This window comes from Hippoglossus stenolepis, chromosome 24, assembly GCF_022539355.2.
Source record: "Hippoglossus stenolepis isolate QCI-W04-F060 chromosome 24, HSTE1.2, whole genome shotgun sequence".
In the NCBI taxonomy this organism is placed as follows: domain Eukaryota; kingdom Metazoa; phylum Chordata; class Actinopteri; order Pleuronectiformes; family Pleuronectidae; genus Hippoglossus; species Hippoglossus stenolepis.
This window is the reverse complement of record NC_061506.1, coordinates 7,510,501-7,538,445: the sequence shown is the minus strand read 5'-3', so window position 1 is coordinate 7,538,445 and position 27,945 is coordinate 7,510,501. Positions and strand designations below refer to the sequence as shown.

The following is a 27,945-nucleotide window of genomic DNA, read 5'->3' as shown; positions in this document are numbered from 1 at the left end:
AAGCAGGACAGGTGTAGTGTTTGAAATTCTCTGCGTCTCTAAAGGCTGGTCTGCTACTTGAGGTGTGTGTGTGTGCGCACGTGCCCTCTGGGTAGGTTACATATAGAAGACGAGAGGTTAGGACGTCAGAAAGCAGGAGAAGATGTTCGGAAGAATAATGATAGATTCAAGGCCGCGGGATGGAAACAAACTTTAATATGCCAGTGTGCGCTGATTCATTGGAACATCGCTGGCCACCATACAAAAAGAAAACAATAAACCCAAACTTCAGCACCAAGGCATTTAGGCGACAGAGAGTTTTCTATGAGAAGAGGGAACAGATAGAAAGCCCACTCGGAGAATCGATTCCTGAGAGTCGAGCGCGGCCCCCGCGTTCAGCGGTCTCGTATGAAGAGGAAGTGGAAAAGATGAGTGAATAGATGAATAAGGAGAGCGAAAGGACGACAAAGAATCGCAAACGGCAGAGAAAGACATGAGAACTTTAGCCTTTCATGAAGTGCAGAGCTTATGAAACCAGATAGCCCTGAAATGTGAGTGTGTGACCACTCTGTGGCCTCCAGGTGTGTGTGTGTGTCGTTCAAAGTCAAAGGGCAGATTTTGGTCGCAACCACACCCACCCTTCAAGAGAGGATATCTCTGCTCTTTGAGATGAACACAAATGAGTGTGTGTGTGTGTGTGTGTGTGTGTGTGTGTGTGTGGCGCAGCTGTGCCATCGTTTGGTGCTGACAGAGCCAGTGAGGATCCTTGAACTGGAAAGATGAGAACGTCCCTTAGATGGCTTCATAAAAATGTCTCATTGTCCGCCCTCACCCAACACACACACACACCTAAATATGACAGCTTCAACCCTTTCACCACTCTGCAGGCCTCTATTCTTCTTTTCGCGTTTAGATAGTGTGTGTGTGTTTGGTGGACAGTATAAGTGTGTGTGTACACCAAAGTGTACAGTTGTACTTATAGTTGTACAAATATTTCACGTATTGCAAAACATTAACATGCACACAGTCGCTGGAGTTGAGTGGCATCGCCCAGGGCGGCTGGCAAACTTAACCAACGACTCGTCAATCTGTTTTCAATAGAAAAGAATAAAAAAGAGGAAATGTTTCTCTTCCTCTTGGCAGAAGGTAGAAGCTGACACCTTTCCCTCAGTGTCCTGGCAAAGAAAATCTGTCTTTTTTTCTATTTTCTCTTTTCTTTTTTTGAAGATGAGACTATTCCCTGTCTCCTGTCCCCTTTCCGAGCCTCCTTCCTTTCTTTGCCTTCCTCATTAGTCAGTGGGCAGAGCTGCAATTAGGGCAAAATTGTTTCAGGGAGGAGGGGAGGGGAGGGGAAGGAGGAAATGGGAGACAGTAAGGATGGAGTGAGCAAGTGAGAGGGAGACAGAGGTAAACAAGAAAGAAGAGTTGAAAGAATGTGGCTGAAGAGGAGGGGAGGAGGAGGAGGAGGTAATTAATGAAGCTGCTATAATTACTGAGGCCTGTTTATGCCAACTTAGGAAGACAGCACACACACACACACACACACACACGCATGCACACGCACACACACAAACTCAACAAATTACACTCACCTTTCCGCTGCAATAATCTACAATTACTATTTAAAATGCTGGACATGTGCGTTAACTAATGATACAAGCTTTTAATAACCCATCAAAACTAAGAACACTTTCTTATTTCTAAGATTGACTGCAGGAAAACATACAAAAATGCAAATTATTTAACCTTCAAGGCCAACTTTGAGCACATAATTAGACAAGGAGCAGGTTTGAATTGTAGAAGCTAAGGTGGGTGATGGGACAATAGTGCAGAAAAGGGGGAGAGGAAATCTTGGATAAGATGTGGATATGAAGGGAGCCTGGGAAAGAACGAGACAAAGGTTGGAGAGCAGAGGAAAAGTGGGTGAGACGGTGGGAAAAGAGGGGAAGGACTGGGAGAGAAATTGGACGATAGTGGAGGAGGCGCGAGGACAAAAGGCGCACGGAGGAGGGACACAAAAAGGAGAGGGTAAGGAAAGGAGGTGACGGAGAGAACATATCGACAGAGGACAGATTCAGGAGGAAGGGGGTAGGAAGGAGAGGGAGCAAGGAAAGGGAGGCAAAAGAGGAGGAGGAAGGAAGGGAGGGGAGGGGTGAGTGTGATGGGGGACAAACCAAGGTGGAACTCTGATGATGCTAAATTTGGCAAAAGGAGAAGGTGTGTGTGTGTGTGTGTGTGTGTGTGTGTGTGTGTGTGTGTGTGTGTGTGTGTGTGTGTGTGTGTGTGTGTGTGTGTGTGTGTGTGTGTGTGTGTGTGTGTGTGTGTGTGTGTGTGTGTGTGTGTGTGTGTGTCGGGAGACTTGCTGAATCGGCCCTGGTTCCAGTTTCACGCCTCGGAGTTTGACAGAGGGAGAGAGAGAGCGATAGAGTGAGAGAAAGGGTCCCTAGCCAGTAATGTTCCCTCAGGGCGGACGGACGGACGCGAGGTTGAAGGGAGGGAAGGGGGAGGTGAAGAGAGAGACGGAGGGACGAAAGGGGACAAAGTAACTCCTACCTCTTCAAACACGTTACTGCACAGAGGACCCACATGTTCTTTACTTACATCAGCATCTTCTACCGATAACGATAAGACAAATCTTGAAGTTCAACGACTAACGACAGAAGACGTGATATTGATCCTCTTTCTTTCCTTCAGGGTATATAACGCCCTCTCAACGCTAATGCAGATTTTTTTGCAAAATCAGTTTGTAGAAGTAAAACGGAGAATTTGGGAAGCGATGACATCACAGCTTGCTTCCCACATGCCCTCTGTTACTTTGCGTGATTAACATGTGCCAGAAACGACAACAACAATGGCGGCTATATACCAATTTCTCTGCATTATACAAGTTTAGCATTAGTGCATCACATTACCGACATTTAAAGGCATCTGCCTCGCCCGATATTGGATTAAAGCGTTCTTCTCTGGTAACGAATTGTTGATGTAGACTTTATCGCCACCTACTGGCCTGGCAATCTTTGTTTAAGCGTTTCTAGTCATTTTAGCATTTTCGCCTGGACAGAGATATTTTGTAAAACGAAGGTCGTGTGGACGGATTCTTTTTTAATGGAGGGGAAAAAATTTGCTCACAAAAAAGTCTGTGTCCTCAAAGTATCGACTCGGATTGATTGTCTTCCCGGGTTTGTATCCCAAAAGATCCGATTGAATATCGCTATCGGCTCCAATAATGTGTCCGTCTGACTTCTTCAAAATAAACACTCTTTTTGTGCAAAATGCCAGATCCATAATACAATTCTTACTGTTCTGAACCATTTTAGAAACCAGGAAATGTTCCAGTGAGTGTACTGCCACTGAACCAATTTTATTTTGAGGCACAAGTAGGAAAAAGCCAACCCCCTTTTTTGGACTGTATGCTTTATTCTCCTGTTACAAAAGGCTCAAATAAATATGCAAAGCCAACGTTATCATTGCTATGACACTGGAATCTGGAAATTGTTCAGATCATTTGAATCACGAGGCTTGGTGCTGCTGTGTTCAGAGGTTAATCTGTGGTGGACCTGGTGCTGCTGGTGTTGGTGTTTGGGTCACTTCAGGTCTGACATTGACACGATGATAATAAGACCTTTTTTTGGACTGAGTAAAATGTTATTTTTGAACATTTGAGTTGTGTCACAAGTCTGATTTGACATTTTGTACCCTTACTTTGGGCTATCTGACTGTTTTGATAATAATTTAGGTCATTTTCAAATCATACCAAACATTTTCTCAGTTGTGCTGCTTTTCTTATGAAATTATGTAGGAAATAGAAAGTACTTGGGTTCGGACTCTTTTAATTTATTATTTAGGTCTATTCAAAAAGTAAAAGGCTGATTATTAAATATTGAAAAATAATTATTAGTTGCCGTCCTTCAAAGTTTTCGATTACCCGTGAATTGACTGCTTGATGTTGCACAGACTATGAGCCCGTATCATTCTCACGTTCTTTTTGATAAAGATAATTGTGACGGTATAATTATCGCAAATGTATTTTCTGAAATAAACAATGAAAAATGGTCATTTCTTCACCTCCACGGAAGCAAATGCACTAACAATAGTATAAAACTTGTGTGTTCAAGCGTCATGAAGTTGAATTTTATCTTGAAATTAATCTGAAAAATTGTTGGCACTCATTTAAAGTTTTATTGATCTGTCTTTGAAAGGCTGAAATATGCAAAGCCACAATCGTGGTTCTAAAATTCCTGACCCCGACATGAACCCCAACCTACCATTCCTAAAAATAAGACCACCCAAAATAAACACACACACTCATAAATTATTTGCATGTGTGTGTCTGTTTCCTGCACAGCCTCTTTACATACACACCTGTGAAAAGCTACCTGACCCTTGATATGCAAAGCATGCAAAGTACGTGCTGTTCATTCTTCCAAAGACCGACACTGTGCATGTGTGTCGTGTCTGCAAATCTTTAAACATTTAAGCTTCAGCATTTGTCTCCCTAAGCCAAATGTGTGTGTGTGTGTGTGTGTGTGTGTGTGTGTGTGTGTGTGTGTGTGTGTGTGTGTGTGTGTGTGTGTGTGTGTGTGTGTGTGTGTGTGTGTGTGTGTGTGTGTGTGTGTGTGTGTGTGTGCTAATGGACATCTAAATGCTGCTGATGTTACGTCGGATGGTTTAAGGGCCCTCAGGTCCCCTTAGACCAATATTGGGAGGGAAAAAGTGAGGGAGGGGATGTGACTTCTGCAAATCGCTCTGACAAGGACACCCATGCCTCGAGCGGCGTCCTCTTTCGCCTCATCGAACACACACACACACGCACACACGGCGACTTCCACACCTCAGCACAATCGTGAGGTGACTGTTGCGCTCCGAACAGCTGACTTAGTAGAGGACGTTCGTGCGACTGTGCGTCAGCTAAGTTGAATCCCGTTCTAATTCAGGTTTTTTAAAGAAACATGTTTCCTTGAATGATTTCAGGAAAATATAGAGAAAACTGATCATCTTTACGCACTCGGCTCCGGCTTACCTCAAAGTCATTGGCCTTGTTGTAGTGCATGTTGAGTGCCCGGAACAGCTCGGCGTCGCGGCCCACCGTCATGTCCTCCGCGGCGGTCACGCCCTCGTTGATGGCCTGCCGGGCGAACTTCTCCATCTGGATGTAGTAGAACTCCCGGAAGTTGCTGAACCACTTGATCAGCTGGGAGGTGATGCAGCGGTTGAACTGGAACAGCACACACAGATATAACAACATTTTAATATGCAGTATACATTTTTATTTTAATTCATTGTTATTTTCCCAGCATGCCAATCAACAGCCCAAACAGATGGAGCAGGAAATGGTGTTCTTGAGCTTTTTTCCTGACACCAAATCCTGATGTTTAGCATTTAGTTATTTTCTGTGAAACCATATACAATTTAAAGCGTGGTTACAGATTGTCGTAATTTAGAAGCTTTATAAAAGATTTTAAACGTATCATAACAAGTTTTATTTTCATTTTGTGATGGAGTAGTACTGCTTGGGTACTTGTTAACATGCTGGTATGTGATAAAAATGTACCTTGGCCTCTGAGGGCATTTTAAATGCAGTTATAACTCTCTAGGTCAGTACTTGAATGTTTTTCGAATCTTTAACACTGAGCTGCGGTCTCATCCACATATACTGCTGAAAGGAAGTTCACAGTCACACAAGGATCTTCTGCTTATTTACTATTTCTCTTTTTGAGGCAGCGTGGTCAATGTTAAAATTTGTCAATTTGAAATCGAGCAATTCAAGCTTTCGAAAGCAATGTGGTTTAATAAGTAAAAGTTAAACTTTCTGATACAATTCCATTCCTGCACCTCATTAGTCACTAAAGCACCTTGGGGGTCTTAGTTGGAAAAGAGCACGGCCCCTAGAGAGCATCCTAATCAAACAGGAGTGACCCGCACAAAACATATATTTTGTTATTGTGGCATCGTGGGCTTTTCAGACTGAGCTGAGCTGACATTAAACAAACATCATCAAACACAGTTTCTACCCTGCAGGTCTTCACCAAACATGCCTGACAAAATAGGACCATTACTTTTGTTGTCATGCAAGTAAAGTTTTAAAGTTTTCAATAATAGAATATTTGAGCTCAACTGTTTAAATATAAGTGACGTGAAACATGTTATAGTCAAAACAAGTGTCAAGTTACAACTAGATGAATGAAAGTAAAAATAAATTCATTAATATATACCTAGAAAATTTCAATATATTTAAATAAACCTTTTAAAGGGTTTCATAATAGTTTTGTGTGTGTGTGTGTGTGTGTCTCTTTCACCCTCTTCCTCATAAGAAACAAAACATGGAGAGAAAAAAATGTACAGCGACGGCCCAGTGAAAGTGTGTCTGTGTGTGTGTATGTGTGTGTTCAGTGAAGGGGAAAAGCGGCTTTGACACGGAGATTAAGCTCGGTATTGTTACAAGACATTGTCTCACAGGAACAAGGGATGAGCGAGAGAGATGGGGAGAAAGAAAGGGGGAGACAGGGAGAGATAGAGATGAATGGAGCGAGGCAGCATGGAAAAAGGAATGCAGAGAGAGAGAGAGAGAGAGAGAGACGAGCAGAGGATGACGGAGAGGGAAAGAGATATTTTGTCAGGAGCGGTCAGAGGGGTGACATAATGGAGCATAATTTGGGGTGGGTGTGTGTGTGCAGCAGAGGGAAAGAGTTGGTTTTTACAAAGCTCGGGGTGAAGAGGGGAAAGTGTGTTTGTGTGTGTGTTTGTGTGGTGGGGGGTGGGGGGGGTGCTTTGACCCACAAAAAGAGTTGCACGAAAGGAACGTGATAACTCAGCAATTAAAACACAAACACACACAGTTACACGCACGCATAAGACGATGTCATCTGTCGATTTGCAAACGGCCACCCGACACGCAAACAACATATGTACACAAAGTAACGAAAAACTTGGGAGTAAAACTGCAATATACTGCAACGGCCCCATGTACATCCAATAAATAATATATACACTAATAAAATTCAGAAAAGGGGAAAGCGTGAGATAAGGCAGGAGCATTGTTTTTTTTAATTTTATGTTTATTTCTATCTGCATGAATCTAGTTCACGGATGAATTCTCAGAAGCGTCGCCGGCCATCGGAGCAGCATCGCTCATGTCGCTACCTAGTTTGAATTTGCATAGTGTGGCCCATGACACCATTAGTGACCCTGACCTCTTTTCCTCGCCCCTTAACGCTGAGATTAGAGCTGATACTATGAGCTAATTAGTCAGTTATTTAAGTGACGGACAAATAATCATTACATAGCATAAAGACACATTTCATCACTGGACACTTTTATAGAATTTTAGTCGTTTAAAACTGTCTTTTCTGCCAACACTTATATATACCATGGGCTCTATGTCAATGATCTGAACATGTGGTCTAAAGATCATGGGTCAAGTGCAACTAGAGCGTGTTCAAATCCACTTTTACTCGTTTTAGTTGCAGGAGAAAAGGTCGCTGCACCAGGCGCACGGTTCACAAGGGTTGTACTTAGTCATCTCGGCTTTCTCTGGGGCGGATTACTATTGTGATGGTGAATTTGCCAGGGAGTAATATGGAGAGGAAACAAATCTATGAGCAGATCATCCTCGTTTTGAGACAAACACACCCTTGGGCCCCTCGGATGCTTTTTCTATTCAGACAAAAGGGCGCTCAACGGCAAACGAGAAAAAAAGGTTTTAATGGGAGTCTGTGGGGGAAATGTTGCAGTACTATTCCTGACCACTGGGTCAAAGTCGCTGCGAGCTTGACCTTGCTTCACTCAATAGTCTGCACAGACATTAAATCCTAGTCTGATGTCTTTCTGTATACACTTTACTTGTAGACAGAACTGGGGAATACTCACACTCGGCATACACCCAACCATCCCACCACCTGCCCTGCCACCCACCCACTGTCCCATCCAGCTCATCACAATCAGCACAACCGCCCCAAAAAAACACAAGAGAGGCGAGGAGACAAAAGACAGACAGAGAATGGAGGTGGGTGGTGGGGGTGGGGGGCAAAACGCTGAGTTAGAGGAATGCCATTTTCTGTTTACAGCGAAAAGGGGAAAAGAGAGTGTCAGAGAAAGTGTCATGGTGGCCTAACTCCCCTCTCCTTCCCCTTGATGGCGGGTGTTGTCAACCCCCGCGCACAAGGCCCCCAGGCCATGTTGGAAGGGCAAACGCACACATCCTTTAAGAATCTGCCCACCACTTTAACCAGATTCGTTGTAGCTCGGCACAATTTAGAGGACAGTGTGAATGTGCACAATCAACACAAATCACTGGGCTCTAACACTGAAGGTTTCCTGTGGATGTGGGACGAATAGCTGCTGTAGTAACTTTTATTTGAATTATGTTTTAGGGCATTTCTGCTTCACTCGACAGTACACACTTCAGCAGAGTTGATTTTCTGCGTGTGTGTGTGACAGAAAGGGAAAGAGAAATTCATCAGGCATGGTGTACAAAACCACTGATTTAGCATTTAGGTTTGTGCATTTGTTGCGTGAGGGACAGACAAATATTTGGCTTGACATGAAAATAAAAACTAATTGTAGGTTATCATATATTGTCAGTATGGCTGTGACAGAATGTATGGAGAGCTGGAGGAGAAGGAGGGGAGCGCTCGAGTTTGGCTTGATTAGCGGCAGAAATAATAGAGACAGAGAGAGGAGCAGTAAATCACCGACAGAGCTGGTAAAGTCTGTAAAAATGCAGTTGTAAGAAAACGGAAATTTAAAGAACTAACTTTTGATCTCGGATGTCAAAAAGCCTCTCCACAACTTTGTCGCTACCATGTTTACAATGAAGTGTAAAATAAATAAATGTTTAACTGAATTTCTTGTTTAGTTTGCAGTTAAATTGCAGGTCAATTTCAAACACCTAATCAAAATTACAAAAGAAAGAGAAGGTGCGCTTAATTTAAGATACTAAGCAACTAAGAAAGCCACGTTTTAACAGTTTCCATTTGAAGGCAGACGTTTTAATGCTTCCCATCTCTGATCTCACATCAGTGCACGCTGTGCCTCAGCAGCCTGCTCGATTCATAAAGGCGGCAACATTCCTTCTTGATGGTTCTCATCTCGAGAAAACACTTAAAGGTGGTAATTACTCAAGTTCAGTTGCATTCGTATCGGCAGATGAGCTGCTGCTGCTTCCGATCCTGACGTTGCCAAATTGGCTGTGTAACTCTAATTGACAAGGCAGGCGAGAGGCGGGCAGGATGCTAATTGATTCCAGCTGAGACGGCGGCGGCGAGTCGTCCTTCCAGCCTCTCAAGGCGAGTCGTCAGGGGCTCTCGCAGATAACTGTGTCACTGTTATGAGTGTGTGTGTGTGTGTGTGGTAACGAGAGTGTACAGTAACTCTCAGATGGGAGCGAGTGTATGTGTGTATGTGTGTATGTGTGTGTGTGTATGTGTGTGAGCGAGCGTCTAATTAATCCGAACTCCTTCAGTCTTTACGCGGTCTTAATTACTCTCACTGACTCTCTCAAGACGAGACAGCGGTGACCTCAGTGTCTCATGCTAACATATATGATTGTCTGGTCAGAAGGCAAGAGCTTTCACTGTGCAATTAGGATCCGTTGTGTGTGTTTGTGTGTGTGTGAGAGTGTGTGTGTGTGTGTGTGGGCGTGCTTGCTCATCTGTGCCTAAAACAGTTGTCAGCTCAACCCACTTCCCACACGGAGCGAGGCGGACATTGTGCGTAAGAGGCTCATCTTTAAGAACCAGTTTCCCATAGACAAAGTCCATTCAAGTCCAATTAAGGGAAGCCATTCAGGGCCCTAATTCCCTTACAGTGAATCTGCCTGATCCTCCTAACACATGCTACTTATTGTTCCCTGGGAAGGAGGGGGATGGAGGGAGGAACGGGGGAGGTGGAGTAAGAGAGAGAGAAGAGAGAGAGAGAGAGAGAGAGAGAGAGAGAGAGAGAGAGAAAAGAAGAAAAAGAGACATTGACCCGGATTTTGAAAATATGGTAATGATGAGGGTAATGAATGCAATGGGACAATGAAACAGGACACACACGTACACAGACAGACAGCAACAGGGTGCTCGCTCTACACACACACACACACACACACACCCACCCAGAGCCTTGAAAAGAACAGCATTGTTCATCACAAATAGGATTATCCGTGATTCATTTTTTTATTAAGCAAAATAATGTCTGGAGGGTTCCTCCCACATATAAATATGATGGATTAACTGGGATTATGACTCAATTAAAACTAAATTGGACTGTACCCCAGTATTTGCATGAAAATGAATAACAAGAAGCCCATCATTTTCTTAAGGATAAAGCTAGATGCTAAACGCGAGACACATTGTGTTTTATGAAATTACAAAATCAAAACATAATTGCTCCCTCCAACAAACATCAAATGTGTTCTCTCACGCATTTGGAAATAGTCCAGAATAATGCAAAATATACTGAAAATGAAAGTATTCAGCTGTTTTATTAGATTGATTTGTCTTCAGTAGGAACCAGTGGATTTGAAATGTAAACTAGTGAAAAACTAACAGTTGTAGTTTTGGCTTTTTAGGGACTTCATTTAGTTAATTTACTGTCATCGGTCTTTTGTATTCAGAGCCTGTAATTACCTCTCTATGACCACATGTACTTCTTTGTGATCAAATTTTAAATAATTAACTGAAAAAATATGAAAATACAAAGAGAAATGCATTCAGAAAATATATAAATAATGCCAAAAATAATTGAACCCCCCCACAAAGCAGAGATCCAGGACACAGACTCTTTGTTTTTGACCGTGAGTACCCGGCCTTTATAGCTAAGTATACGATGGAATGAGTTTGCTGGTGGTCAGGGTTTCTGGATGCTAATCAGAGAGAGGGCCCTGTAATAGGACACCACTTGTTCTTGAAGTCGACCTTAGTCAAATAAAAGAAAAAGGCAGCACATGGTAGAGACGCCTTTTTTCTCGAATCAGATACACGCCAGACGGATTCACAGGAAGTTGTGTCCTAACTTTTTAACTAAGTTATTGCTAATGCGAAGGGTGTTTGCCATCAAATCAATACCTGATTTTCTTTGTCTACAGGCTGTGATGCAATCTCCAAACCTCAGACAATAAATTCCAATAGAAAACCGGTTTTCATTCCTTTAAATCCCACTTCCAGTTTTGCAGCAGCGCCGTCCATCTGCTGAGCGAAGTGTCGGACCAAAGCACTGCAAACATCTCCTAATCTAAATCCATGTTTGCGGAGATGAAGAGATTAATTGAATATCAGTTTGGATATAAAGCCACAGATTGGAGACTAGATTAATTTTAAAAGCCAATATCAATCTCCACAAGCCTACATGTATTAACTCATTAGTCCTAATTTGTCCTTTTTTTCAAATTAAACCCCGAAGCCGCAGCGTATTTGGCCACGTAAATATTAAGCATATTTACTCAGATAATAGAAACCATGATTTAGACTGGGAGTAAGCTGATTATGGAAAATTATCAATGTCAGCACATGACAGTTTTAAACTGTTTTCCTTTTTCTTTCCCCCGTAACTCAAGGTTAACTAGGCTTTTCAAAATAAAGGACGTTTTGGGAGATACACAATCGTGTTAAATCTCATAATAAATCTCATCAAATTCTGAATTCTTTTCATTTACAAACTCTTTTCCCCTTAGATTTTCAGGAGAAGTGAAGATTGCACATCCGTGAAAAAACATCTGTTGGTTTTGTTCAGCACATTCATTGCCGTCAAAGTGATGTGACACAGAAAAAAGTCAAAATCCTTCAGGGATGAAGAGCACCTGAAATGTCACTTTACAAGCTTCTTCTGAGTCATTGATATGTAGAGTGCAGATAATGTGTGTTTAATGTAAGAAAAACTTACATAAAATGTGATTTCAGATTTATTTTAGTTTAGCTTCTGTATAACAGCTGACATTTTTTATGATAATCAGTGCCAGTTCATTGTTAATCTGGAAAAAAAAAGCATCCCCAACACTGTGACTTAGGCGATGACGTTAAAAAAGAAGTTTAAAAGTTTTAAACAGTTCCGAGTTTGGATCATTTTCCACTTTAAGCGTCCCGATAAGATTATAGAGGTATAACTGGATACTATAATACCCGTCTCATCACCTCATTCACTCTGAGTTAATGACAAATCGGACTTGCATGTACTGGGAGCAGGTAGGCTTAGCAACCTTGTGTTTGCCTAGCAACCCGGTGTCCCAGCGACCCTTGTTGCCATGGCGCCCGATGAGGATGTGGCACTGCCATGAGGAAGTGATCACCACAGACATGAGCCAAAGGGCAGCTGGTGTGTGTGTGAGTGTGTGTGGGGCTGCTCATTTGAATACAGTGTCCTGAATCCGTCGAGGAGCCGTATGCTCCTTTACAAAACACATAGCAGCCTGTAAACACAAAACAATCAGCGCCTTTGTTTTAAAGCTGTTGTTCTGTTGTCATCCCTTTCATTTGTTTGTCCTCCCCTCCCCACATTCTCTCCATCATTTTTTCAAAACACGCAATCGCACACACGCACTTTGCGTCGTCTCCGACCTCCCATCGAACTTCCTTTACTTCCTGTATTTCTTTTACTCAGTGATTTTATTTACTGTCTTGGCTTTTTGCATTCTATTTTCTTTCCTTCTTATTTTTAACCTGCACATCCTGTCATCTGTCGACACTTAAAGTGGGATTATTCGTCTTTTGTCTGTGTCTAAACAGTTTTTCATTTGTTAGAGAGTGACAGTGAAAGTGTGTTTTGGGTGAAAAGGAGATAGAGGTAATGGTGTGTGTGTGTGTGTGTGTGTGTGTGTGTGTGTGTGTGTGTGTGTGTGTGTGTGTGTGTGTGTGTGTGTGTGTGTGTGTGTGTGTGTGTGTGTGTGTGTGGTGGGGGGGTTACAGTATGTGTGTGAGAGGGAAAGTGGGCGCTATTACCCCCCTTTCCAACCGCAGGCCGATTAAGGCCAGAAACTCTAATTATGCCACAAAGACGTGACAGACTGGAGCACCCATCTGCGCTCTCTCTCTTTTCTCTCTCTCTCTCTCTCTCTCTCTCATACACACACACACACACATGCTGAGTAACGGAATAATACACAAAAGCAAAATAACTGAATATTATCAGAAAAATAGTCACAAACACACAAGTGTCAGACAGTGGAATAAACCACAATCATGTCAAATACAAGCCAAAGTGTAACCGAATCTAAAAAAAACAAAGGCCTCACACAAAGTCTCGTACCTGTCCACAACAGTTCATCTGCACCATCTGTCACTATGTGATTTTTGAGGTTCTGATTCTAAAGATGCCTTTGAATTCCCATCGCCTCGGCCTGACGGAGCTCGCGTGGCTTTATCGTATCGCTCCTCATGGCATGAGTCACTTTTTCCTGCTCTGTCTTATATCCGGTTGTACACACACACCAGGGATTTTATCTCGACAAGGCGGACTCACAATGCAAACACGACTTTTTTTTAATCTAGTTTTTTAAGCATCTATTAACAAAAATGTAGTTAGGTGGTTAAGATTCATTCTTTTCACGCTTTTTCATTATAAAACCTTGTGTGTTCATTAATTTCTTGCTTTTTGGTTAATTGTGTGAGATCGTGTGTGGGTGTGTGTGTGTGTGTGTGACTGCACGGCATTTAGCAAGGCATTCACTGTTTTGAACCTGCTGTTAAAAAAAAATAAAAACTCTTTATCACCAACAATCTGATGAGAAATAAACACAATCAATTCAGGGTCAAAACAAAGAGTCGGGTGGAAAAAAGCCACAAAGGAGCGACTTGATATGAAAAAAGAAAAAATATGTTATAATTAGAAGAGAATTATGAGGGATAAGAGATTCATAAAGGAGAAGAAGAAAGGTGCGAGGAAGAAAAGAGGAGGGCAAGGTCTTACCTTGACGTCGGAGAAGAACATTTTCAGCATGTTGGAGGAGGGGTAGCGGGCGTAGAAGAACATCAGCTTGGCTTTCTTCAGGTGGTTGGGAGACAAACCCTCCTGGATCTGAGTGACGTGTTAAGGAGCCAGCGAGCAAGTAGCAACAAATCATTAAAAACATTGGGCTCCCAGAAAAGGCCCGTAGGTGTGAGGAAATCTGAAATGAATCGCTTGCATCGGATCAAATTAGGTACCGTTTATCCTCTGGGTGTAATAAGCATCCCTTGTTTATCTTTCTTTATTTTTAAAGTTAAATCTGTAGTATCCAGCGAAAAAGACGAGTATGAGAGATTGAGAGACGATCAGTGATGGAGTTGAATTGAATTTTTCCTTTTTTTTAAATTGCAAAGTTCAGAGAAAAGCACGTTGGCAGCAGGTCACTGGGAGCACTGACCACCTGTAATCAACAGCGCCATTCAACACAGCCACAGAAATTCAGATGTACAATAGTCGAGACCAAGGTCGGGCGATCGGCGTGCCGTTTTACACCTAGAGCGAAAAAAAAGCAAACACGAACACCTGCTGGGTTTGGATCAAATCCCACAGTCACTCCTGCATCTCGCCGACTCCGCGGCCCCAATGTCAATCCCATTGTCTCAACAAGGAAAATAATAATTGTGGAGGCCCTGGTTGCAGGTCCACCATAGTGAGTGTGTGTATGTGCAACGTGTGTGTGTGTGAGTGTGCGACAACAGCTGTGGCCCACCACGCTGCCATTTCCCCACCACATTAACAGCCCTATAATCTATCAGAGAAGATGAGGCAATCAATGGAACCCCCTGCAAGGTCAATTAGCACACAGACAATTACACACACACACACACACACACACACACATACACAACACACATAAACCCCAGGGGCCCTATATGGCTGGAAAGAGGGACAAGGAAAGAGGGAGAGTCGCATCATCAGCAATCGGTAAAGGAGGGAGAGAAAGAAAGTTAATAAAGTGTAAAGAAAAAGCTTGATGGAGCAGCGTCAGGACGGGAAGCAGAGGAGACATTTTAGTTTGGCATTTTTCTTCATGATGATTGTTTTCTAACAGCCAGAAAGAGCAACTCCAGCCCTCATGGGTCGTAATCACCAGTTACCAGTTGTGATGTTAGTTTTTTTAAAACTCAGCCGCGACGCCATGAGAAGTAACCGAACGTTGCAAATGGCCGTGACACCACCGCGCCGCACACTCTGCCTCGATGACTGAAGAGCGCCGCGCTGTGTGTGCATCATTCATCGAGCGGCTGCTACGTCAGGTCATCGGACAACAACACCATCGCCTGGTTAACATTCATACCAACCTGTGTTTTATATGGAAACGCACCCACACACACACACACACACACACATATATACTGAAGCACACACACATGACTCAGAGTCAACAGTGTGAAGCAGCATCATAATGAATAAAACGCAAATATATATGTGTGTGTGAGCAGGAGCTAACGTGACTCAGTGAATAAATGAAATGATGTTCGTCCCCCCCCATCCCCCCTCCTCCCCTCTCCCTTCCCTCCTAATGCTGTGTGGGTTCTTCTTGATACACATCTGTGTGTGTGTGTGTGTGTTTTGTGCAGCGCTCACTGTATCAGCTGTAACTTGACCTTGCTGCCAGGTGTGTGTGTGTGTGTGTGTGTGTGTGTGTGTGTGGTGTGTGAGAGAAGAGAGAGGAGGGGGGAAATTAATAAATAAAAGGGGGACATCTGCTCAGCTCTGTGGTGAGGATTAAAGATACACAGACCTGAGAGACGGAGCGCGTGTGTGTTCTGTTTTTGTGGTGTTTGTGCGCCTTTCAGGTGAAATACGATAGATGCAAAACACCTTAACCGAACCGCCGGGCTTCCTTGAAGCCTTAAATCCTCGGACGGTGCCTTCACCATTTATTCCGACCATGTAAATCAAACAAGAATGCGCTTGTTAAACTAGAGCGGGAGACGAGAACAGCAAAAAGCAGTTTTTATGAAACGTGGACTTTTTGAGAAGATAAATTAAACTCTGGGATGTTTTCATTTACATTTAAAACACGAGTAACCACAGGAAGTCCGAGCACTTTTTAAACATTAAATTCAAGTTCAGTCGGCAGTGGGAATATTTGTATTTGTATAGCTTGACGTGGTTTATTTTCCACTAAACTCGGATAGTTCAGTAAGTGGTACTGGATGATTACAAATGTTGACACGTGCTGGTCACACAAATCCAATTTTCAATCATCAATTAATCGCGTTAATTCATTTTTGATTAAAATTGTAGCTCTGTAAAACGCAGAAACCTCATGTTTGAGAAGCTGCAACCGCAGAATTCTTTTCATATTTTCTTTCGATCTTGTGTTTTAATTTCCTGGTCATCCAATGAATCGATTAATTAAACCAATCCTTGCAAGACTAAAAGTATTAACTTCATTCAGACGTTCTCTAGAAATACAAAAACTAAATTGGGTGAATGAACTCTTGTTGAAGCAGTGCTGGCATTAAGATGACTGTAAAAACATTTTTACCTACAAAATAAAAAGGCAGGGTTGAAGGGTGGCTGGTACCTTTGAAATATAAATGTCCAATTTCCAAGTTTTTTTTTTTTTACTCCAAATGAATGAGGAAGCATTTTGGAATGAAACGGCTCAGCGGGATCAAGAGACGTGTCAAATATTTATTTTTTTAATTAAAGCAACATCTAAATTGGCTTTGAAGACGACACTGTGATCAAATCCTCATCACAGCGGTGTAAGGAGTTCCTATTTGTCAGGTTCAAAGTCTTATTTTTTCTTTTCACTTTGTTCTTCAAACGTGCACGTGTGTGTGTGTGTGTGTGTACGTGTGCGAAACACACACACACACCAGCGCCTGTTTGTGTGCAAAGCGTGAGCGCGGGCGGTGGCCGGGAGAAGCCCTCTCCATATGAAAGGTTAGAAATGAAAAAAGATAAACAGCTACCTGCAAACACCTGTCCTCATGCATGCGCCATGAAAGGGGGTGTTTCTGCGTGCGCGTTACGAAAGGAAGCAAACAACACGCGCACATCTGCCGAGCAACCGAGAGCGAAGGCCAGCAAATGAAAGCAAGTTTCGACAACAAGGGGGTTGGAGACGGCGAGCTAAAAACTGTAAAGAGGAAACCAATGTGTGCGTTTTGGATATCACACTTCTCCTTATGTGTGCCCACAAACACACACACACACACGCTGAAACACACATTTAGACGCTCCCATCAATGAGGCCCAAGCATTCACCTGTCCTTCTGCTGCGCTCTTTGAAATATGATTAGCTTTGAGCTCCTATGTACAAGGTCCTACCCCACACCCACACGCACGCACACACACACACACACACACACACACACATGCACACACAAGACAAAGTGAAATATGATTTGCTTTGAGCATTTATGTACAAAGTCTTTGTGATGAAAGGGAACCAAACGGCACAAGTGTCCCAGACTGTGGGAACAGTGTGTGTCTGTGTGTGTGTGTGTGTGTTGAAGAGGCAGCTCATCTGCCTTTCTCAGCACCTTTAAACACCACAACCTGCTGCACAGACTTAAAAGAGCTCGAGAGAGAGAGCAGTGCGAGACCTGTTTAATCTTCCCCCTCTTGCAAGACCCTGCGCGTCCCTTTTCATCTTCCCCACTCGGCAAAGGGAAACAAGAGGGTTAGACCAGGAACCAATTAATGCAGATGAATTGATGTTTAAGACTCTCTGTGAGGACTGCCACAGAAGATGTCTCTGTGTGTGTGACACGTGTGTAGTAGCAAAATAAATATAATGGTATTTTTTCCATGCTCACGGTAATTGTCAAAGGTCTGTACTTATGTTTTTGTCTGCGCGTGTTTGACGGATAGTAACAGGATTAATAATTTGTGGTTCTTGATGAAAAACTTTTACATTTAGGGAACTGATATCTATGAATGGGTTGAAATTCGGTGCAGCTTGATTGAATCTAAGGGCCATTCTAGTTCTTTATGGTGTGCAGAGCTGGACAATAAATTAATTCTGAAGATTTAAAGCACTTGAAAAACTTCTGACAGTTAGAAGGATACAGTGCTGCCTGAGTAGGGCGATATGTCAGCAATGTCTTGCAGGTCTCCACACTCAGACTTGATGAGAGCCAGGGACAGACCCTCTGGTCCGTGCTGGTTCGGTGAATTCTGCCTGTGGTGGTGGTGGTGGTGGTGGTGGTGACTGAGATGACCCCCTCCGAGGGATGCCATTTTGGTTCGGAGGCTGATCGTTTCCCGGGTCATGTCCAGGGAATCGGGCGAGGACCGATGGTGGTCCTTGGGCCCTGGATGGTAGCCAACTCCGCCCCCGTGCGACCCCATGGGGTTCTGGAAGGGGTAACCCATGAGGGGAAGAGGGAACGGGTGGCGAAACGATGGAGGGCTAAAACCGAGAGAGGCCGTGAGCGGAGAGGGATGGAGAGAGGGATGGTGGGGAGGAGGAGGCGGAGGAGGAAGAGAGGGGTGGAGGTTCTCTCCTCCGCCGCCTCCGCCACTCTTGCGCACAACCAGCGGCAGCGCCTCTGTTTGGTCGCTCGGCGTCGGCACACCACTCAGTCTGCCACTCAAGCCTCCAAATGAATCCATCGGGCTCGGGACAATGACATCGCCGAAGCAGTGCAACCTCTGGTTGGAGGAGTGGTAGTTTGGAGTGGGACTGCCGCCACCGTTGAGAGTGAGGGCCAGAGCGCCGCCGCTAAATCGTGAGGGAGGGGTGAGGGAGGGGAGAGGCCCGAAAGGCGGAGGACAGGAAGAGGATGAGTTTGAGGAAGAGGAGGGTGCTGCTGGTGTGCTACTGTGGCAGCCATGATGGTGACTGATGGCCTGCTTGGGCGAAGAGAAGCCCTTGACGACGGTGTCAACAACCTGCGACACGGCACAGTTCAGCTCCTGCTTCAACGTCTCTGCTAGCTGCCTTCCTCCTCCTCCCCCTCCTCTTGCTGCGGCCCCTCTCCTCTTCATCACCCTTTCTTCATTCCTCTCCTCCTCCTCCCTGCCGTCCACATCTTCCTCTATTTCTCCATCTAACATCGCCTGTTCTCGAAGGAGAGCTCGGGCCCGGTCCAGGAAGAGACCTGGGTCCAGCTCGGACAGCTCGTCATGTCTGTGCCGCCCCCTGTCCCTGTGCCTTTCCTCCAAGCCGTCGGAGCGTATACTGTCCTCTGACAAGTTACCGTCCTCCTCTCTTTCTCCTCCTCGGTCCGCCTCTCCACTTTCACCATTCTCCTCCTCTTCCTCCGTCTCGGAGTCATAGATCTGGTAGAATTTCTCCTGCAGTTGCCGTAGTTGTTTCTAATGGAGAAGATAGAGAACCTGTTACATAACTTTATATATCAGGTGAAAATATGAAGGAGAAATGATAATGGTGTAATAGGCCTCAAACACCATTTTTGTTCTGCCGTTTTACAAACGGCAGAACAAAAATGGTGTTTGAGGCCTATTACACAAATTTACAAAACATCTCATTTACTCATTTGTCAGGAGAGGAAGTGCCCTCCGGAGAAATTGTTCTTAAAAAGCTTCTTGATAATAGAGAGGAATACCCCGGCTTTGACACCAAAGCACTGATTTTCTGCAGCCACTCTCTGGGTAGACACTCAATATGTATATGGTGTATTTTTCCATTTCTGCTACTTTGAAAAGTCTGCCTTCTTTTAGACCCTGAAACAGGTATCTGCGTGTTTTTCAAATGTCACATGTTGCTCACTAAAAAAACCTGAATCTCTTGATATTTGAAAAAATTAATTAACTAACATTCCTTAAAGAAAATGTATACTGTATAACAGAACATGCGTTTTTGTTTCAAACGTCAATTCTTGATGTCCCCTGCTACCAACCTGCATGTCCTCCAGCTGCAGTTTGAGCTGCCGTCGCTCTTCCTGCCTTTGCTCCTGCCTGGAACACACCAGCTGGGTGAAGCTGTGTTGCTGCTGCGGCAGACGCTGCTTTCTCTTATTCTCCCGGTAAACCTCACCAACGCCAACACCGACGACAACGGCACGGGAGCCTGGAGAGCTCATGAGGGAGGGACAGTCGCGCCGGATGTGGCTGTGGTTGCTGATGTTGTGGCTGCTGCCGTCTCCTCTGTGATCATTGCTGCTGTTGCTGTTGCTGCTGCTGTTCTCATTGTCGCGGTGGCTTTCTTGGTTGTGGTCGCCGGCGTTGGGCCGGACCAGGGGCGAGTGACTCATGCCACGGATGATGTTTTCAACGCGGGCGCGTTTTGCGCGAAGGTGCTCGTCCGACAGCCGGTCCAAGTCGAAGGAGGAGAGGGAGAGGGTCTGAGAGGGAGCGTGGGAGTTGAGGCCTGAAGGAGGCAGTGGACGTCCGAAGGAAGAAGAGGAAGAGGAAGGGGGAAGAGGAGGCCCAGGAGAGAGGCAGTCAGACGGGCTGTCCTGGTCGCGGGAAGAGTTGCTGCAGGCGTCTTCGGCCTGGATCTCTGAGCCACCACTGGACAGAGCACCACTCCCCTGTAAAGGACGACAGGAAGACGGATTTAATAAAGTAAATTCATTCTTTAATGGATGAGGATTGCAGACATTATAATCGTTTTCCTGGGTGAAATACAGATGCAAGGTTTGATTCAATGGCGAGTTAAATTGGCGATTAATGGATTCAATGTTTCACGACCAACTGTATGTGTGTGTTTGTACCTGGAAGCCTGAGTCACTCCCTCCATTCTTTCCCATGTTGTTCTTCAGTAGCTGAGAAATGATGGTCACACCGGGGAACGGCATTATGGCGTCTTCATACGAGTTGGTCCTCTTCAGCAACTTCCTCAAGACATTCGACTTCTCTCCATCGCCACTTGAGCCCCCGTGGCTACGGCTGACCAACGAGCAGTCTCCGTCCTGATCGGGCCCATGCGATTGGTTCATGCTGTCAAACAGGGTGTCCCTGGCGCGGGTGAATAATACGCTACCCACAGTCCTTTTCACCCCGATGTCGACGCGTCGGCGCTTCGTCTGTCTGCTTAGGAGGGTGGTGCTGTCATGATCAGGCATCACGCAGGGCAGCTAACTGGACATGACCAGGGGTCCTCACAGACACATGCAGGATGAGAGGAGTTACCTGGTCAACAACGGGAAAAAATTAACGGAAACATCAATGATTTTCATTTGAATACAGTGGTAATTTCTTTCATTTAGTTTTATTTTTCCTTATATTGAAAATAAAACTGGTCTGTGCAGAAAGAATAGCAACGGAAATATTTTAAAATGTGAGCTCTAAACTTCAGGAAAACTTGAATTAAATACAGGACACAAAATGTAAGAGTGTATTTGTCATATAGATACAAAAATGCCAACTTAGGGACCGTTGCAAAACTATTACAAAAAGCAAAGGGAACTGAGCAAAATACAGAAAATCTAATCATAGCGTATTTCTTGTCCAGAAAACCATACACAAGCCAGCACCCTCTCAAAAATAGTTCAAGGAGATCTTCCCACAGAGGAGTAACACCTGCCGGTAATAACAAAAATAATTTCCCTTTTCCTCCTTCCCCCTCTGAGGGGTAACCTTGATTTCTACATCTTGTGAGGAGCTGTGAAGAATCGACAGGCGCTTTCTTACTGTCAGAGGGCTCTCACCCACACTCTCAAGAATAAAAGAGATTATCCCCTTGTGTTCATTTTTGTGTTTTGCTTCTTCACGTGATTTCAAAAATGTAGGTCCTCATCTTACTTTTTCTCAAAAGCAGTGAATTTTGGTAGTTTGTTTTAACAAAAGAAGTTACATTTTAATCAAATCTATTTAAGTTTTCCATGTGGTGCATCTTTTTATTTTATTACGCAGAAAACTGGATATATTGATGCTCTGAAAGCTGTTAAAACTGTCCTGAGGGTGGGAAATCGTGTCTCCATTGACTGAGGTAGTTGCCAAAAGGATATCCAAACTAAACTATCAAAACCTAATTTCTTAAAGACTCAAAAGTCTCATGCCAAAATGGAATTTAATCCACAGATGATTTAAACCTTTTCAGCATTTAACAGAGACAAAAAAAATCCCCAAACATCTAAAAAAAAGTGTAAACAAAACGGAAATGGGACCATATTTGCTCACATTCACTTAGGCAGCGTTTTCCATGTTACATGTTTGCATCTGTTTTGCAAGTGATTTCAGGGCAATGGAAATATTTCACAAATTCAAGCTGCCTCCTTCAACAGTTTGGCAGAGCTGCGCCTGCACTCACGGGGAGCCGAGCAGTCTCCAGTCCACTGTTAACGACACGGTTGTGCAACCGTAACACGACAAGCGGCTTTTTAAAAGGGAGACAGAAGCCGCAAACGTGCTCAAACACACGTTCAAAGGGAATCAAGGACACAAACCAGACGCTTTTGCAATCGCCAAACAACAGGCGACAAAGCGGACACTGTTGTGTTCCTGCGGGGCCATCGCTAAAATGAAATACTCTCCGAGCAGGGGAGGAGGAGGATTAGTTTGAATGTAACTCCGAAAATGTCAGCGTTGTGTACGAGAGGTGTTCAGCACAGTGGCCGGCAGTGACCCAGATACACACTCGCATACAGTCCATGCATGCATACACACACTGTTTGCGTTATTGGTTTCTTGGCATTACTCTGGGCAAGAGGTCTGGTAGAGGCAACGGAGGACAACACAAATAGTTTAGATTAGATGGGATGGGGGGTCCAAAGAGCTTGAAAAGTTTTAGAAATTTGTGTCTGAGGTCAAGTTGGGGGCCTGGCGGTGTAAAAACAGCAAATGTTTCCTGTGAGAGGAAGAAAAAAAAAAGTCTTCATGGTCTTTTCCCTGAGCACGGACAGTATTATCTTACAGGACAAAACGTGCAAACACTTTGCTCCGTTCTTTGTTTCAAAAGCAAATCTTCTCACGTTAATGCTCATGTGAGCTTCTGTGAAAGGTGAGCACTGAAAGGAGATGTGAGAATGTGTGTGTGTGTGTGTGTGTGTGTGTGTGTGGTTTCTGCATCAAAACAGAAACTTTAGTTCTAATCTGAATTTTGAGGAGCAGCAAAAACTCACTCTGCAATTGAAGTGAAATGGGAAGTAACTGATGAATAACTGTCAAAGGCACGTTTTCATTTACAAGCAATGCAAGTAAGTGGTGGCTCCTGGGTGAATTAATTTCGCTTTGTTCCATGAACATGACGGTTTCATCTAAAATTCCTTACACCTCATATAATTACTTCTGGCTCGAAATGAGAAAAAGGGGAAATCAGGTCAAAGTGATTTTTGGAAATCAAACTTTTTGTAATGGAGGTCATAATTTACACACATTTTACTTTGCGGTTGAAAGTAGCCCAAATTAAAGTGCAAAAGGAATCTCCCCCTCGTTATTTCTCACTGTTCCTGAGTGTGTGCGCGCACTGGGCAGAGAGCACCGCTGTCCAGAGACTGGCAGACAACACAAGCTGTTACTTTTACGCACGGCAAATACGCAGAGATGGCTGTCACCTCTCCAAACAAGAACTATAGTCCACGGTGAGGACACAAGCAGCAGCAGGACAAAGTCCATCTGAACTTAAACATGCTGTTAATTATTTTATTATAAAGCAAATAAAGTTTGCTTTTACTAGAAAAGGGCCAAACCAGTAGTAAGAGGGAAATAAACCAGATTACGCGCGTGTGTGACATATCTAGATGATGTATTCGGCTATTTGAGGTTTTGAAATTTTTCCTCATATCACATTTCATTGTTTTATTTAATAAAACAGAACAGGAGCAGCGTGCTGTTAAAGCTCATCTCTGCGTTCAATGACCAGGACATTTAAAAAGGCACAACGACAGGAGCGTCAAATCCGTGCGACTTTGAGTCTGCAAAAATCCACAATCAAAGCAGGAGCACGGCAGCAAACAGCGAACCAGAAGCTCCGCGTTAATGTCAAAAAGAAACTTCTGCCGTACATTTCAGCCCACGCGGCCACTTCTAACCCGCAGAGCCGCGAGAAGTCCCAAACCCTCCGAGGCTGACGCGCAAGAAGCCAAATAAAAGAAACCCTCTGGATGCGTGGAAAGAAACAGTGGAAGTTAAGTTGCACCGAAAACCCCACGATGCGACCGGACAAATCGCACAAACGCACACAAACACACGCACAAGATAGAAACAATAAGTTCGTACGTACTTCTCTCCCGAGGAGCGTGTTTTCCCAAAGTCGGTCCGTCGAAGAAAAGGGGGCGAACACAGGAGACAGATCCGCACTCGCCGTTGAGATCAATGCCGTAATTTTACCACGGCGAAGTGGAGACGTATGAAGGGCGTGCGTGCGCGCGGGCGTGAGCGTGTGTACGGGAGGGAGCGAGAGAGAGAAAGAGAGAGAGAGAGAGGTTGCTCTTGTGCGCCGCTCTCCTCCCGGGATGGGAAGTGTGTGGTATCGAGCGCACCGTGTCTCTTCGGCTCTGACCGACGGCAAGACTCTCGATAAGGAACGGGGGGAGACGCGCGTGAAGGATACGTGAAGACGCTGCGTCACCGGCCCCGGAGTGAGGTAACGGCTCCACCTGACCAATAAGGAAGAGGAGCCAGAGACGCTGGATTTTATTTATAAGGAGCGACCCCCCCCCCGGAAAACGGCAGCACGCAGCCCAGAGCGCACAGGGAGCAGGAGGAGAGAGGAGCAGGCAGAGGAGCAGGCGGAGAAGTCAGGTTCACCAACTTTTCTCATTTACGGAGAAAAAACTTTGTTGTATCAATAACTTTACATAGTTTAAGGACACAACTTTCCTTTTTTCCCCACAATGTAATCCAATATTTTCGTCTTTGCTGAATTTCTTCTCAGCTTGTGACATGACATATTAGTTAGCAGATGGAAAAAGTGAATCCAACAAATGCACTTGTGTCATTTATTTAATTTTTTTTAAATTTCAGAATCACATCTATTGAATTGTTTTCACGCTCTTACTATATGTTCCTGTTGGGATGTTTACACCGCATGCGATGCTTTTAATAAACATGAGATGGAATTAATTTGATCTGTTTCTTTTCATTCATTTTCTGACTTTTGGTGCGGCTGTAATCGCGTGTGCGCACTTGGAAACATTCGGCCGCGTCTTTACGCAGCTCCTTGTCGATCATAAAGTTGCTCAAAGGATAGAATAACATATTTTTAGTTGGGGGTCTCCTCTCCCCTCCTCATCCGAAGTCAGGTAAAACCTCTGGGGCTGTCAGTGCTTGGCTCAAGGACACTTCTGCAGGAGGAGTCTCACCTCCACGAATCCAGAATTTTAGTAGACAACACTCAGAGGCCTCTATAGACTGGATTTTATTAAGTCTCTTTAATGCGTAAACGTGTGGTTTCACTCGCCACATTTCCCTGGAAGACTCTGCGCTTTTTTATGGGAGTTTGGCCTAATTAAATAAAATCGTAAAGATGATGGAGTCGTGTCTCCTCCATCCACCGTTTTTCTGTTTGGAGTGCGCTCGTCGAAAAAAAGCCAGGGCGAGGACGCGTCAGGTGTAAATCCACAACAGATGGATAACGTTAAAAAAAAATCACACACATTTAAGCGCAGAGGATCTTTCAGGGAAGTTAATCAGAATAAATCACACTCAGAGGAAAACGCAGTGGATGTTAGATTCTGCCTCTTTGTGTAAATCAGGTGGAAAACTCGGCAGTGACGCATAACTTCTCAAGATAAACGCAAGAAATATAGAGAATAAATGTGAGAATTTTGGTATTTTACGCAAAATAAAGTTGTGCGTAAAATCGTGAGTAAACGTGCAGGTATTAGCTGTGTGTTTTTAATGTAAAGGAATGCCAATGCGCTCCGTGTGTTCGTGTGTCTGGAAAAAAAAAATCCCCTTAATAAAACGCATGTAAAAATCTAAGTTATTGAGATGAAACTATTTTTTTTAAAACATGCTGTTAAACAAGGTCGTTGAAAAAATGAATACGGAAATTCCTCCATTATTTCTCACAATTAAATATCCGAGCAGGCTCAGGACCGCGCACGGCGGAGCCACTCATGCGGCATCTCATCCTCTTAACCCAATTACGCACGGGATTCATCGGCGTTTACACGAAGTTATACAATTATTTTAAAGTGCTCGCGTGGGTCGATTTACAGAAGAAGAGAAAACGCTGAAGCCCCAGAAATGTCCCGAGGAGACGGAGGTGTGTTTCGTGCCGCACAGGTTGTCCTTGCACGCATGAGACAAACAGGGCCCCGTTTGTTTAATGATCTCTTTCCAATTATTTGGCACGGACGCAGCAGCCGAACCCTCGCCACAAAGCAGCACACGGAGCTCGCCTTTTCCCCCTCCACTTAACAATGTGCTGCGAAAAGCTGTGACCCCATTGGAGCCACCGTGCCGCGGGTGATGCCATTTTGTGGTTTGGTAACTTTGACGTGAACTTGAGGGGGAGAATACGCGCACGTTTAGAGAAAAACAACAAAAGTCAAGTAAATGAATATGACTCCAGAGCGACCGAGGGCCAAAATAGGACGAGGCGGTGGTGTGCGTTCACTGAGGAGGACTCTTACCTCCGCAAAGAGGAGGGGGCAATGTTTAATTTTGTGGGAAATATTAAATTATGTCAGTTTATAGGGGGGAAAAAGGCTGTTGAATTTCAAACACAAAAAAAATCCACAAGAGTAATATTGACAAATGAAGAAAGAAAGTGTATAATAATCTTCACATGTGCACTTTCACTTATTTGAAGGTGTAATGGGCGAGTGTTTATATTTGCAGTGGTTTGCAGAAAATAAAAAAGGAGTAATGTTTAACTTGTGCAGCTCCCTGTGTTTGCTTGCCTGATGTGGCGATGACCCCCACCAGTGTTTGTGCAAGAGAGTGTGTGTTATTCAATGGATCACTCTCTCTCTCTCTCTCACACACACACCAACCCAGTCTCACACACTCTCTCTCACTTATACACTCACACACTCACAAACACACACACAATCTCACACACTCACTCTCACACTAACTCTCTCACACACTCACACACTCACTCACTCTCACACACACACCTTCTCTTACCCACTCTCACTCTCACACCTACTCTCTCACACACCCACTCACTCACTCACACACACACTCACACACTCTTACTCTTACACAAACACACTCACTCACTCACACACTCTCACTCACTCTCGTACACACACTCTCACACACTCTCACTCACCCACTCACCCACTCACACACACACACTCTCACACACTCTCACTCTCACTCGTGTATTTGTGATGTTGAAAATAGGTGGAAACTGTGAGGAAGGAGAAAGTGTGGATGTGTGTCTCGGTCACGGTCACTCACCCTGAACTGTCGCTGCAGCTGACATCCCAGAGCGACCGCCCAACCAACAGTTCTTATATCAACCACATGTAGGATTTAACCCAAGAGCTATACTATAGCTATATTGACTATACTGCTAAATGAGCCCTCTTGACCCTTTTACACTCTGGTCACATATTTTAAAATTTGCCTCTCTGCTTAAAATGGAATCTCATCTCAAAAACCACATTTTAAAGACTTAGAGACACAATAGAGAGTGACTCGTTTGAAGCATTTGAACATGATGGGCGACGAAATAACACATTTGAGGGAAGTACCGTGAAAGAGACTTAAGTCTGGGAAGCTCAGTGGCGTCTATTAACCTCTCTAACGTCATTTGTCAGGTAAGCACAGGTTCATGTGAGCTCTGTGGCGCAAAAAACAAGAACGACTTTCATCCTGCAAGTCGATACTGAGGGCTGTGGTCATCTGCATCTAAATCAGCAGCTGAAGTTGGCAAATGTACATTTTTTAAATCTGGGGGAAGCTGAGGATGAGAGAGCCATGCCAACAAACGTGGCAACAAAATTACCTTCTCCTAAAAGTAATCAAACATTTTTTAAATATAACTTCAAGCCTTTTGCCTGAACTTTCGTGGAAATTATGTTTTTGTGGGAAACACGAGTGGTGTTACATCTTGAGGGACGTATGTGGCATCAGCTTATGGTGCTTTTTCTTCCTAATAATGCCCGTGTCATCAAAAGTTCACTCTCTGGATCATCATGATGCTGAAAAACAGGGAATAATGAAAAGAGAGGCAGAGAGGGAATAATGGTAGAACTGCTGCTGATGGAGGTC

General features: G+C 44.1%; 1 protein-coding gene across 1 annotated transcript in view; it reads right to left on the bottom strand.

Moving 5' to 3' along the window:
• The window catches only part of prox1a (prospero homeobox 1a), a 34,687-nt gene extending 10,324 nt beyond the window's left edge, over positions 1-24,363 (bottom strand). The window contains exons 1-6 of the mRNA XM_035150219.2: positions 23,993-24,363; positions 20,544-20,961; positions 19,728-20,360; positions 17,932-19,182; positions 13,861-13,968; positions 5,000-5,194 (exon numbers count right to left, since the gene is read on the bottom strand). Coding sequence (XP_035006110.1) covers positions 5,000-5,194; positions 13,861-13,968; positions 17,932-19,182; positions 19,728-20,360; positions 20,544-20,894 — 2,538 coding nt within the window. The 5' untranslated portion in view covers positions 20,895-20,961; positions 23,993-24,363. The remainder of the gene's footprint in view (positions 1-4,999; positions 5,195-13,860; positions 13,969-17,931; positions 19,183-19,727; positions 20,361-20,543; positions 20,962-23,992) is intronic.
• Between the last annotated feature and the right edge of the window lie 3,582 nt (positions 24,364-27,945).